The sequence below is a fragment of the Lithobates pipiens genome, unplaced genomic scaffold, assembly GCF_037356315.1.
Source record: "Lithobates pipiens isolate NorthernLeopardFrog02 unplaced genomic scaffold, aLitPip1_a1.2 Scaffold_27, whole genome shotgun sequence".
Classification (NCBI taxonomy): Eukaryota; Metazoa; Chordata; class Amphibia; order Anura; family Ranidae; genus Lithobates; species Lithobates pipiens.
The window spans coordinates 27230540-27243717 of record NW_027507788.1 but is presented as its reverse complement, the minus strand read 5'-3'; the positions used below and the strand labels follow the sequence as shown (position 1 = coordinate 27243717).

At 46.3% G+C, this 13178-nt stretch overlaps 1 protein-coding gene across 1 annotated transcript in view; it reads left to right on the top strand.

Annotated features, from left to right (window-relative positions):
- Window positions 1-10417, top strand: part of LOC143933690 (fish-egg lectin-like) — a 29376-nt gene extending 18959 nt beyond the window's left edge. The window contains exons 3-4 of the mRNA XM_077456672.1: window positions 7924-8257; window positions 10048-10417. Of these exons, the coding sequence (XP_077312798.1) occupies window positions 7924-8257; window positions 10048-10186 (473 nt within the window). The 3' untranslated portion in view covers window positions 10187-10417. The remainder of the gene's footprint in view (window positions 1-7923; window positions 8258-10047) is intronic.
- The last annotated feature ends 2761 nt before the right edge of the window (window positions 10418-13178 follow it).

Below are 13178 nucleotides of genomic sequence, written 5' to 3'. Positions count from 1 at the left end.
AGTACCCAGATCAGCCCAAGGAGGAGGTTGGTCCCCGGTGTTGCTGCCTACTCTACTTATAGCGGTGGGGAAGGTGACGTTGATGATGACGTGTCTAGTGATGTCACGTGGGTGCCCACAAGAGAGGAAGAGGAGGGGAGTTCAGAGGGAGATATGGACCAGCAGATAGGGAGGAGAAGCAGCAATGACTTACATTGCACAGCAGGGACAAAGCAGACTGCAAATGTATCAGGAGCGAGTCATCGACCATGTACGGTCACATCTGGCGCTCCCAGGACACCGGCACATGGCTCCGCAGTGTGGGCTTTTTTTAACGTGTCCGCTGCTGACAATAGCGTTGCCATCTGCAATCTTTGCAGTCAACGCGTTAGTCGCGGTAAGCCCAATACTCACCTAGGGACGACCGCCTTAAGAAGGCACATGAGCAGCCATCACCGAGCCCAGTGGGAGCAACGGAACACACAAAGCCACACTGCAGGCTCTCACCGTCCAGCCTCGTCTTCTACTTCTCCTTCTCCTCTCTCCTCACAATTGTCCTCCACTCCACCTTCCATCACGCCAAGCTCACATTTTTCTGCAAAAAGGCAGGCTTCCGTGGGCCTAATGTTTGAGCGTAAAAAAATGATGACGCCGGATAACCCTCTTGCCCAACGGTTGGCGGCTGGCTTGTCAGAACTCATAGCCCGCCAACTACTGCCATATAAACTGGTGGACTCGGAGGCCTTTCGCAAATTTGTGGCCATTGGAACACCACAATGGAAGGTCCCAGGAAGGAAGTATTTCTCAGAGAAGGGCATCCCAGAGCTATATGGCCATGTTCAGCGGCAAGTGAATGTATCTCTGGCACACAGTGTCGGTGCCAAGATACATCTGACCACAGACACGTGGTCTAGCAAACACGGGCAGGGAAGGTATATCAGTTTTACTGCCCACTGGGTGAACCTTCTGACGGCCGTCAAGCATGTAACCCGTGGCACCCGTGTAGATTTGGTTTTACCGCCACGGATTGCATGCAGGCCTGACTCTTCTTCTCCTCCTCCTACTCCATCCTCCTCCCTCTCCTCCTCAGCTGCCTCCTCCTTTTCCGCTGCTAGCGTCTCTTCCACTGCACCGCCCAAGCTCCCCAGAACCTATTCCACATGCCAGGTGAGACGTTGCCATGCCGTGCTGCGTCTGTTGTGCCTGGAAGCAAAGAGCCACACTGGCCCGGCACTCCTTTCAGCTTTGCGTTCACAGGCAGATGAGTGGCTAACACCGCTCAATTTGACAGTTGGTAAAGTGGTGTGTGACAACGGTGCCAATCTGCTTAGCGCATTGAAACAGGGCAAAATCACGCACGTGCCGTGCATGGCACACGTCTTAAACTTGGTCGTGCAGCGATTCCTTGTCAAATACCCTGGGGTCCAGGACATCTTGCGGCAGGCAAGGAAAATCTCGGCCCATTTCAGAAGATCTTACACGGCCATGGCTCGCCTTGCTGACATTCAGCGGCGACACCATCTGCCGGTCAGACGTCTTATTTGCGATTGCCCGACGCGATGGAACTCAACCTTCTATATGCTTGATAGGCTGCTCCAGCAGAAACGTGCAGTTAACGTCTACCTGTATGAACTCTGCGAAAGAAACGGTTCTGGGGAGCTGGGTTTTTTTTCACCGCGCCAGTGGCTGCTCATGCGCGACACATGCAGACTTCTGCGGCCATTTGAGGAGATCACCAAACTGGTCAGTCGCAGCCATGGCGCCATCAGTGACATGGTACCTTATGCCTTCTTTCTGGAGCGTGCATTGCGTCGTGTCATTGATCAGGCTGTGGAGGAGCAGGAGCGGGAAGATGAGGAAGTCGCAATGCTGGATGAATTCCCAGGGGGGGCTACTCTATCTGAGACAAGTCAACAACAGGAGTCTGATGAGGAGTCAGAGGAGGATGGTGCCGGGGCGGATGAGCAGGAGCAAGAAGAGCATGCTTTAAACCTTTCTGGGATCCCTGTTGTGCGAGGATGGGGAGAGGAGAATGAAGAGGACGACATTATCCTGGATGATGAGCAGGAGCCAGGCCACCACACCGCTTCCACTTTAGTGCAAATGGGGGCCTTCATGCTCCAGTGTTTTAATAGGGACCCCCGTATAAAAAGCATGAGGGTCAAGGACCAGTACTGGGTGGCAACGTACTTAGACCCCCGGTACAAACACAAAATGGCGGAAATGTTACCGCCGTCGCAGAGGGCTGTCAGAATGCAGCACTTCCAGGCCTTGCTTCGAGAAATGCTGCATTCTGCTTTTGCGTGCGCTGGCAGAGGAGCAATTCCCACTCCCAGAGAAGGATTTGCGGGTACCAATCCAACAGCGCCTGCAAGAAGAGGCCGGTTTGAAGATGTGTTGGTGACTTCGGATATGAGGTCATTCTTTCAGCCGACCCATCGACAGGTGTCATCCGGATCCAGCATCAGGGAACGCCTAGACCGTCAGGTGTCCGACTACATTGGGTTAACGGCCGATGTGGACGCTCTGAGGAGTGATGAACCCCTAGACTACTGGGTGGGCAGGCTTGACCTCTGGCCAGAGCTTGCCCAATTTGCAATCGAACTGTTGGCTTGCCCCTCATCCAGTGTCCTGTCCGAAAGGACGTTCAGCGCAGCAGGGGGGATTGTGACCGATAAGCGTACTCGCCTAGCTCACCACAGTGTTAACTACCTCACATTTCTAAAAATGAATGAGGCATGGATCTCGGAGGAATTCAACACATGTGATCAGTAGACCATGTATATGTCTATAAACAATTTTTGGAATCAAGCACACAGACCTTCTTAATTCATTTGGCTCACTTCCCTGACCCAAAAAAGCACACCGTACTATATGCCCCTACCCTCCTCTTTGAAGAGGTTGAGCGGTGTCATATTTCTACTGGGGCTGCTTATTATGAGGGGTTCCCACCATCCCTGTGCTGTGCTGACTTCCTCCTGGGTGTTCTTATTATGAGGGGCTCCCACCATCCCTGTGCTGTGCTGACTTCCTCCTGGGGGTTCTTATTATGAGGGGATCACACCATCCCTGTGCTGTGCTGACTTCCTCCTGGGGCTGCTTACGGTGCTGCTGTCAGCGCTGTATGTCACGGAGCTGCTGTCAGCGCTGTATGTCACGGAGCTGCTGTCAGCGCTGTATGTCACGGAGCTGCTGTCAGCGCTGTATGTCACGGAGCTGCTGTCAGCGCTGTATGTCACGGAGCTGCTGTCAGCGCTGTATGTCACGGAGCTGCTGTCAGCGCTGTATGTCACGGAGCTGCTGTCAGCGCTGTATGTCACGGTGCTGCTGTCAGCGCTGTATGTCACGGAGCTGCTGTCAGCGCTGTATGTCACGGAGCTGCTGTCAGTGCTGTATGTCACGGAGCTGCTGTCAGCGCTGTATGTCACGGAGCTGCTGTCAGCGCTGTATGTCACGGAGCTGCTGTCAGCGCTGTATGTCACGGTGCTGCTGTCAGCGCTGTATGTCACGGAGCTGCTGTCAGCGCTGTATGTCACGGAGCTGCTGTCAGTGCTGTATGTCACGGAGCTGCTGTCAGCGCTGTATGTCACGGAGCTGCTGTCAGCGCTGTATGTCACGGAGCTGCTGTCAGCGCTGTATGTCACGGTGCTGCTGTCAGCGCTGTATGTCACGGAGCTGCTGTCAGCGCTGTATGTCACGGAGCTGCTGTCAGCGCTGTATGTCACGGAGCTGCTGTCAGCGCTGTATGTCACGGAGCTGCTGTCAGCGCTGTATGTCACGGAGCTGCTGTCAGCGCTGTATGTCACGGTGCTGATGTCAGTGCTCTGTATTACGGTGCTGCTGTCAGTGCTCTGTATCTCCTGCACCCTCTTGTTTGCCTACCCTGGTCCCTGACCTTCCCTCTCCTCCATTGCCTTCATTAGCTCCATAGTCCTGAATTGTCAGAACAATTTCCCAAATAAAAAAAAAATGCTTGTAGTTATCGATCCCAAATTCACCTCATACATGTATTATGCTATTGTCCAGGTGGTGGGACTACGTGCTACCCCCTAATAATTACCCCGTGGCCGCAAATTCGACCTAAAGGTTTGCGAAATTCGCCTCCCATTGAAGTCAATGGAGCCCGCGGCGAACGGTCGTTTTCGCGAACGTTTGTGCCCGTTCGCGTTTCGCGTTCGCGAAACGTCCCGTCGGAAGTTCGTCCATCACTACCTGAGAACATGCACACAAGTTGACACAAAGGGGTTTGAATGGCTATTATCCGCTTCAGCCCCGGAAGATTTGGCTGCTGAATGACCAGGCCATTTTTTGCGATTCGACACTGCGTCGCTTTAATTGACAATTGCGTGGTCTTGCGACGCTGTACCCAAACAAAATTGATGTCCTTATTTTCCTACAACTAGAGCTTTTTTTTTGGTGGTATTTGATCATCTCTTTTTTATTTTTTTATTTTTTTTATTAGGTTTATTTAGGTTTTTATTTTTTGTGCTATAAACAAAAAAAGAGCGCCAATTTTGAAAAAAAAACCACACTATTTTGTACTTTTTGCTATAATAAATATCCCCATTTTTTTTTTTAAAAAAGCTACATTTTCCTCAGTTTAGGCTGATATGTATTCTTCTACATATTTTTGGTAATAAAAATCACAATAAGCGTGTATTCATTGGTTTGCGCAAAAGTTATAGCATCTACAAAATAGGGGATAGATTTATAGCATTTTTATTATTATTTTTTTTTCCAGTAATGTCGGTGATCTGTGATTTTTATCATGACTGCGACAATATGGTGGACACATCGGACAATTTTTAAACATTTTTGGGACCATTGGCATTAATACAGTGATCAGCGCTATAAAAATGCATTGATTACTGTAAAAATGTCACTGGCAGTGAAGGGGTTAACACTAGGGGGCAATCAAGGGGTTAAGTGTGTTCCCTAGTGTGTGTTCTAACAGGGGGGATGTGACTTACTAGGGGAGATGACAGATCGCTGTTCATACTTTGTATGAACAAACGATCTGTCTCTTCTCCCCTCAGAGAACCGGGATCTCTGTTTACACACAGAGATCCCGGTTCTCACCATGTTACGAGCGATCGCGGGAGCCCGGTGGTCAATGAGAACTCCAGGCACTCGCATCAGCTCCGGGGGCGAGCAGTGCACGTGCCCCTAGTGGCCACCAGAAGGAGCGACGTAACATAACAGTGATTCTCCTGCCCATGCCATTCTGCCGCAGTACAACTAATGCGACTGGTCAGCAAGAGGTTAAAGGTAAGCATCCTCTCCTGTGATCTGTTTGCTTGTAATTAGTGTGTGTGTATAAAAGGCCAATGTGTTTCTGGACTCCTAACAGACCCTTGCATCTTTAATCCAGTGCTGCACTGACATTTCTGGATTCTGAGTCATGGGGAAAGCAAAAGAATTGTCAAAGGATCTGTGGGACAAGGTAATTGAACTGTATAAAACAGGAAAGGGATATAAAAAGATATCCAAGGAATTGAGAATGCCAATCAGCAGTGTTCAAACTCTAATCAAGAAGTGGAAAATGAGGGGTTCTGTTGAAACCAAACCACGGTCAGGTAGACCAACTAAAATTTCAGGCACAACTGCCGGGAAAATTGTCCGGGAAGCAAAGAAAAACCCACAAATAACTTCAGGTGAAATACAGAACTCTCTGAAAACATGTGGTGTGGCTGTTTCAAGATGCACAATAAGGAGGCACTTGAAGAAAAATGGGCTGCATGGTCGAGTCGCCAGAAGAAAGCCATTACTGCGCAAATTCCACAAAGTATCCCGCTTATAATACGCTAAACAGCACAGAGACCAGCCTCAAACCTTATGGCACAAAGTCATTCAGAGTGATGAGACCAACATGTAGCTTTTTGGCCACAACCATAAAAGCTTAATTTGGAGAGGAGTCAATAAGGCCTATGATGAAAGGTACACCATTCCTACTGTAAAACACGGAGGTGGACCGCTGATGTTTTGGGGATGTGTGAGCTACAAAGGCACAGGAAATTTGGTCAAAATTGATGGCAAGATGAATGCAGTATGTTATCAAAAAATACTGGAGGAACATTTGCAATCATCAGCTAGGAAGCTGCGCATGGGACGTACTTGGACATTCCAACATGACAATGATCCAAAACACAAGACCAAGTAGACCTGTCATTGGCTAAAGCAGAATAAAGTGAAGGTTCTGGAGTGGCCATCTCAGTCTCCTGACCTCGATATCATTGAGCTAAGACAGCCCAAGAATTTACAGGAACTGGAGGCTTTTTGTCAAGAGATATGGGAAGCATTACCACCTGAGAAGATAAAGAGCCTCATCCACAAATACCACAAAAGACTTCAAGCTGTCATTGATGATAAAGGGGGCAATACACGGTATGAAGAACTGGGGTATGCAAACTTTTGATCAGGGTCATTTGGGTAGTTTCTGTTGACATTATGATTTAAAAACAGCAAATACAGTTGATTGATAATAAATGGCTTCAGCCAAACACTAACCATGAGTGAAAGAAAAGTTTTTGTTATCATTCATATTCTCTGAAAAATGGCCAAGAAATCATAAATTCTGCCAGGGTATGTAAACTTATGAGCACAACTGTATATGTATGTGTGCAAGTAGTATGCTAGGAAATTTGGGGAGGGCATTTTGTGCTGGGAGGAAGAATTCGGGGGCATTTTGTGCTGGAGTGGGGGATTTGGGGGGATTTGTGCTAGGAGGAGTGATTTGGGGGGAAGTGCTTTTGTACCAGGAAGGTAAATTTGTTTGGTAGGGATTTGGTTAAGGAAGAGGGATTTGTGCAATTGGGGGAGAGGATTTGTACTAGGAAAGGAAATTTTCTGTGGGGCATTTGTGTTTTGAAGGAGGATTTGGGGGGGGGGGGTAGGATTTGTGCTAGTAGGGATTTGCACCGGGAGGGAGGCTTTGTGTTCGGAGGGAAATTTTGAGGGGTAGAGGATTTGTTCTAGAATGGGGGATTTGGTGTGTGTGTGGGTGGGGGGGGGATTCATGCTAGGAGGAAAGATTTTGGGATAGAAAGGTTTGGAGCTGGGAGCGGGGATGGGGGTCAAAGATTGATGCTGGGAGGGGAGATTTCATCAGGGGGGGGATTTGCAGTGAAAAGAGGGGGGATTTTTGTTTGAGGATAATTTTAGCTTGCAAAGGTAATATATCCTTAGGTGGTTAGTAGTGCTTGAGGAGTATTTTACTGACACATAATGCTTAAAAGTCTGGGGGGGCGCAGTTTGGTATCTTTGCCCCGGGTGCTAGATGACCTTGTCCTGGCTCTACTTGTACAGTATATCGGCAGTGACAATGCTGATAGTCACAACGCCCTTCAACACTTTTCATCCCACTATAATGCAAGCAGGGAAGTGGCAACGTATCTCAGAATTCAGAAGCAGTGCAGCATCATTGTCAGTCATCCCCACAGTAAGTTGCATTAGGAAGACTTCACTGGCAGGATTAACAGATATTTGTATGACTTTGCAGGAGGACTAAGAGAAAACTGGAAATGCAGGTAAACTTAAAAATTGAGTGCTGCTTTTTTTGTAATAGGCCATAGTTCTACTTTAAGCTACACCCTATTGGTGAAATCAGGTTCTCCAGTGCCACCATCAATTGCAATGGTCCTCAGTGAAATTGTTGTACTCCATAAGTCATTTTTTTTGATACACTAGATCCTGTAAAATGGATCTCTGCAGTTCTGGAATGATTGGAAGGGTACTTTCCCACTACAATCAAAAATGGATTGCCTGCTGTGGCAAATTAATGTTGCCCCAGTCCGTTGGGACATGTCATTAGACTTGAGGTGGCACAGGACATTTGTGTAATTGTTGCCTGTCCTGCAAAAATCCCATGTAACAATTGTTTTGTTCTTCTTTCTGTTAAAACATTCAATTTAATGGGCCTATTTTTGTTTTGTGTTTTTTCAACAGGGCTCTTGAAGCAGGTAGATGCTGGCGGTAATCGGTTTTTGGGTGGAGTGAATGAAGAAGACCGCGTCTTTTGCTTGAAACAGAGATACACAATTTCAGGCTCTCCCGATACACCCTGGAGCCTACTGGATGGGTCAATAGACTATTACAGCTGTGGGCTATGGGGCTGCTGGGGAGTGAACAGCGCAGGCATGATTTTCTTCCGCAAAGGTGTCAGTTCATTATCCTGCCAGGGAACCCAATGGCAGCGCATTGATGGCACTCTGATGAAGATAGAGGTTGGCACTGATGGTTCTGTGTATGGTGTCAACGTTGAAGGCATAGCGTTCAGAAGGTAATTTTTTACCTATAGATGCAATTGCATTGGGGTAATGTGTAAATAAGGGTTACTTTGGTAAAGAAATAGTAAATGTTATGGATAAACCAATTAGACAAGGCTACAGCTTATCACTTAGCAACCACTATGTATGCTCACAATCAGTTCTGGGTCTTTTTGTTCCCTTTTCAATTGAAATGGTGTTTTTTGAACCCTCAACATAGGCATTAAATGATATCCATCAACCGTTTGGTTAGTCTGTAAAGCTTATCCTAGTAATTCCAATGCTGGCCAATCCCATATACCCAAGTGCTTCCATCCCGATATATATGCGAGAGAGGGCATATAACTACAACTACAACACATCCCAATTTTTGGTTATACTCTGCTATATATTTGTATTCCTATATTCTACCCGATATCGCTGCCATTTTCATGCCGCCTCAGTTCCCGTGGAGGGATTATGCTCCTGGCCCACCCTACGTCCACCACCGTGCACTGCACTTGCCGTCCGGATTGGTGAGTGTGTTCTGGCTCACCATCTACACGCATTAAATGTTTATTAACTTATATATTTATCTATATGGTTAGTATATTATACTTTTTATTTATATTCCATAGGAACTTTTTGGTCGCATCAGCTTCTGATAAGTAGGGATACACCCACGAAACGCGTCGAGATTTTGATTTGATGCCCCAGCCATACTTTATACGGAACCATATTCATTTCATCATTAGATACATTTTTTTAATTATATACAAAAAAATCTTTTTTATATCTAGTGGATGCATACTTACCATGTGGGTATATTTGTCCACATCGGGCATGCTGTTATGGGCACTATTATGCTACACTATTTCTTTATCATTGTCATGCGCTGTTGTATGTATATACTTTATATCATGCCTATACTATATTGATGCCTTTACATATAATGAAATTGATACTTTTTACTGCCTTTTTACTTTACAATCAATAAATATTTAAACATGGTTAAAATTTACCTCCACTATCCAAGTGCTTTATTTAAAGTCCCAACTCCCTTTTATACGTACCTATTACCGGGAATGAGGCACTTGGTTGTGCTTCATTTAAAGCGGAGGTCCACCCTAAAGTGGACCTTCCGCTCATCGGAACCCTCCCCCCCTCCGGTGCCACAATCGGCACCTTTCAGGGGGGAGGGGGGTGCAGTTACCTGGATAATCCAGGTAACTGCACCCACTTCCGGGATAGCTCTCTGCGGAAAGGGGCGTAACTTACGCCCCTTTTCGCAAGTGCCCGCCCCTTCCCGCAAGTGCCCCGCTGCCTGCTGGGAAACACACAGATCCCAGAGGCAGCGGGGAGCGTCCTTATTGCGCAGCGCGATTCGCGCATGCGCAGTAGGGAACCGGGAAATGAAGCCGAAAGGCTCCATTTCCTGATTCCCATACACAAGATGGCGGCGGCAGGACCCGACAGACGACCTAGAGATCGGCTTCGGGTGCCGACATCGCAGGCGCGCTGGACAGGTAAGTGTCACTATTTTAAAAGTCAGCAGCTGCAGTATTTGTAGCTGCTGGCTTTTAAAAAAAAAAAAAAACGCGGAGTCCCGGTGGACTCCCGCTTTAAAGTCCCAAATCCCCCCTCTCTCGCTTCTTTGGAGTTAAAAGCACCCTTCTAGCGGCCAAACAGCTAAAGTTCTGCCAAAACGAGCGGTGCTTTAGCACTGGCGTGGCTGCGGCCCCAGTGTAAAAGGGGTCTTAGCGGAAACATTACTTTTTATATTGTTTTTTTTATGTTGTATAACTGAGAAAGATTTTTGTTTTAGGGTTGGAATCAGTGGCAGCAACCCAACTGGAACAGACTGGACAAACCTGGGACTCTGGTTCAGTGTCAAACACATCACTTACGACAATGGCAAAGTGTGGCTTATCACCGATAATGATAACATCGTTCAATGTAACTGATTTGACCATAACACAAGACCAACCAGAGCATTCTATAGTGTGATCTTAGTCTAGGTGAATACATGGACTGCTCTGTCTATTCATATCTGCCAATTGGTATTTGTGTATTCTTGTATTTCTGCAATGTTTTGCATTGCCGCTAAATGCATCTAATGCTATCTCCAGTCCATCACACATCTCTCTATTGTTTTAAAAATATTTCAGAGCAAATAAAAGTTTTTTTCTCTAAAATTGTGTAATTTGTCATTGTCAGAAAAATATTGTTAAACACATTGTTTGTTTATCTTGTTGCATCTGTCTAACAATACTGTTTTAGCTGCAGTCAGAAAGAATGACGTCTGGAGGGGAGCTGGAGAAGGGGGTGTAATAGGTAAAACATGGAGAAGCAGACCCTGAGGCTGATTTTCTATAGGAGTTGAGAATCTTCACTCTTTACTCTGAATACCCAATCATGTGCAGATTAAATAAATAAAGAGGATTTTAACCTTGATTACCTTCAATCTGGATTTCACCCTCAACACTCTATAGAAACTGCACTTTTAAAACTCACAAATGACTTACTGACAGCAAAAAGCAATGGACACTATTCTGTACTCCTACTTCTGGACCTTTTGGCTGCCTTTGATATATGGTTGACCACCCCCTTCTCCTCAAATATAAAGACACTTAACTTTAAGAGAGAACATTTTCCAAGGATGAGGGCTGCTCTCTAAGATTTAAACTGGGAGGGAATATTGGCATTGATCAACACAGAACAGAAATGGGAAATCTTCAAAAAGACTGTATGCAAACTCACTGCAGAGTATATTCCCATGGGCAAATACCTTTAAAAGGCTAAAAATAAAACCTTTGTGCCTCATGGCCAAAGTTAGAAAGCTATAAATAATAAGAAAGCTTTTAAAAAATATATAAAAATGAAGGAACACTAGCATTGTTTAAATGTTGCAAAGAATATAACAGAATATGTTAAAAGGAAATCAAGGACCTTTTGGCTGCCTTTAATATGGTTGACCACTCCCTCCTCCTCAAATATCAAGACACTTAACTTTAACCACTACAGATCCGCGCTATTGCCAAATGACGGCAACAGCGCGGACCTACATTTACCGGATACGAGCGGCCTGCGCGCACCCTGAAGGGCGCGCGCGGCGCGCTCTGTGATCGGCGAGTCCGTGAGACTCGCCTGATCACCGATCCGTGCAAGGGGTCGATCCCGATCCCTTATCACGTGATCAGCTGTCAGCCAATGACAGCTGATCATGTGATAGAACGGAGCCGGTAATCGGCTATTATTCCTCCTCGCGCTGACAGCGCGAGGAGAAAAAAAAAAAGCCGATCACCGGCGGCCGTGATCGGGACATCAGTCCCGATCACGGCCATCAATACAAGGGACCACCTGCCACCTGCCAGTGCCCACCTGCCTCCCGCAGTGCCATCCTGAAGTAAAATAAAACGCAAAAGTAAGTGCCCCCGTCAGTGCCCATAGTGCCCACAGTGCCACCCACAGTGCCACCCACAGTGCCACCCCACAGTGCCACCCACAGTGCCACCCACAGTGCCACCCAATCTGCCTCAAAGGTGCTGCACCCCAGTGCCGCCCATCAGTGCCCAGCAGTGCCGCCCATCAGTGCCCAGCAGTGCCGCCCATCAGTGCCCAGCAGTGCCACCTATCAGAGCCACCTATCAGTGCCACCTATCAGTACCCATCAGTCCCATCTATCTGTGGTACCTATCAGTGCCCATCCGTGCCACCCATCCGTGCCACCCATCTGTGCCACCCATCCGTGCCATCTTATGTGCCCATCTTTGCCCATCAGTGCCGCCTTATCTGTGCCCATCGGTGCCGCCTTATCTGTGCCTATTAGTGCCGCCTTAACTATGCCTATCAGTGCCCACCAGTGCAGCCCATCAGTGCCCACCAATGCAGCCCATCAGTGCCCACCAATGCAGCCCATCAGTGCCCACCAATGCAGCCATCAGTGCCGCCTAATCAGCGCACTTCAATGAAGGAGAAAAATGACCCGTTTGCAAAATTTTATAACAAACTATTAAAACATGATTTTTTTTTTATTTTTTTTTTGCATCTTTTTTTGTTTGTTTAGCAAAAAATAATACTCCGAGCTGTAACTAAATACCACCAAAAGAAAGCTCTATTTGTGGGAAAAAAATGATAAAAATTTCATTTGGGTACAGTGTTGTATGCCCGCGCAATTGTCATTCAAAGTGCATCAGCGCTGAAAGCTGAAAATTGGTCTGGGACTGAGGGGGGTTTAAGTGCCCAGTAAGCAAGTGGTTAAGAGAGCACATTTTCCAAGGATGAGGGCTGCTCTCTAAGGCCGCGTACACACGGGCGGACTGTTCGCCCAACTTTGTCCGCTGAACAGTGTTTGGGCGGACAGTCCGCTCGTGTGTGGGCTTTCAGCGGACAGTTTCAGCGGACAGTCTGACGAACAAAGTTTTTCGGAATTTCCGTAAAACTGTCCGCTGAAACTTGGTTTGAGCGAACAGTCCGCCCGTGTGTAGGCTTGTTCGTCAAACTAAGTTCCGCGCATACTCAGAAAGAATTTACAGGGCGGAAGCGCTCGGTCTTGTAAAACTAGTGTTCGTATTGAAGCTAGCATATTCGTCATGCTGCTAATTTTGTGTTTTTTTTTTTAATATAGCCCGTTCTTTTCTTCTTCGTAATGCAAGAAAAGTGAAGTAGCTTTGCTGCTTATATTCACACAGAGTTATACTACATGTTTTTATTCATCCTCATCCTATGATTAATCTTCCAATTATAGCAAAAATATATTCCCAATTTATATAAAAAAAAAAAAAAAAACAACCCCAAAAAAAAAAAAATATATATATATATATAAATATAAATATATATATATATATATATATATATATATATATATATATATATTTATTTATTTATTTATTTATTTATTTATTTATTTCAGAAAAAAAAAAAAATCTATTACTATATATTTTTGGAACTACTATT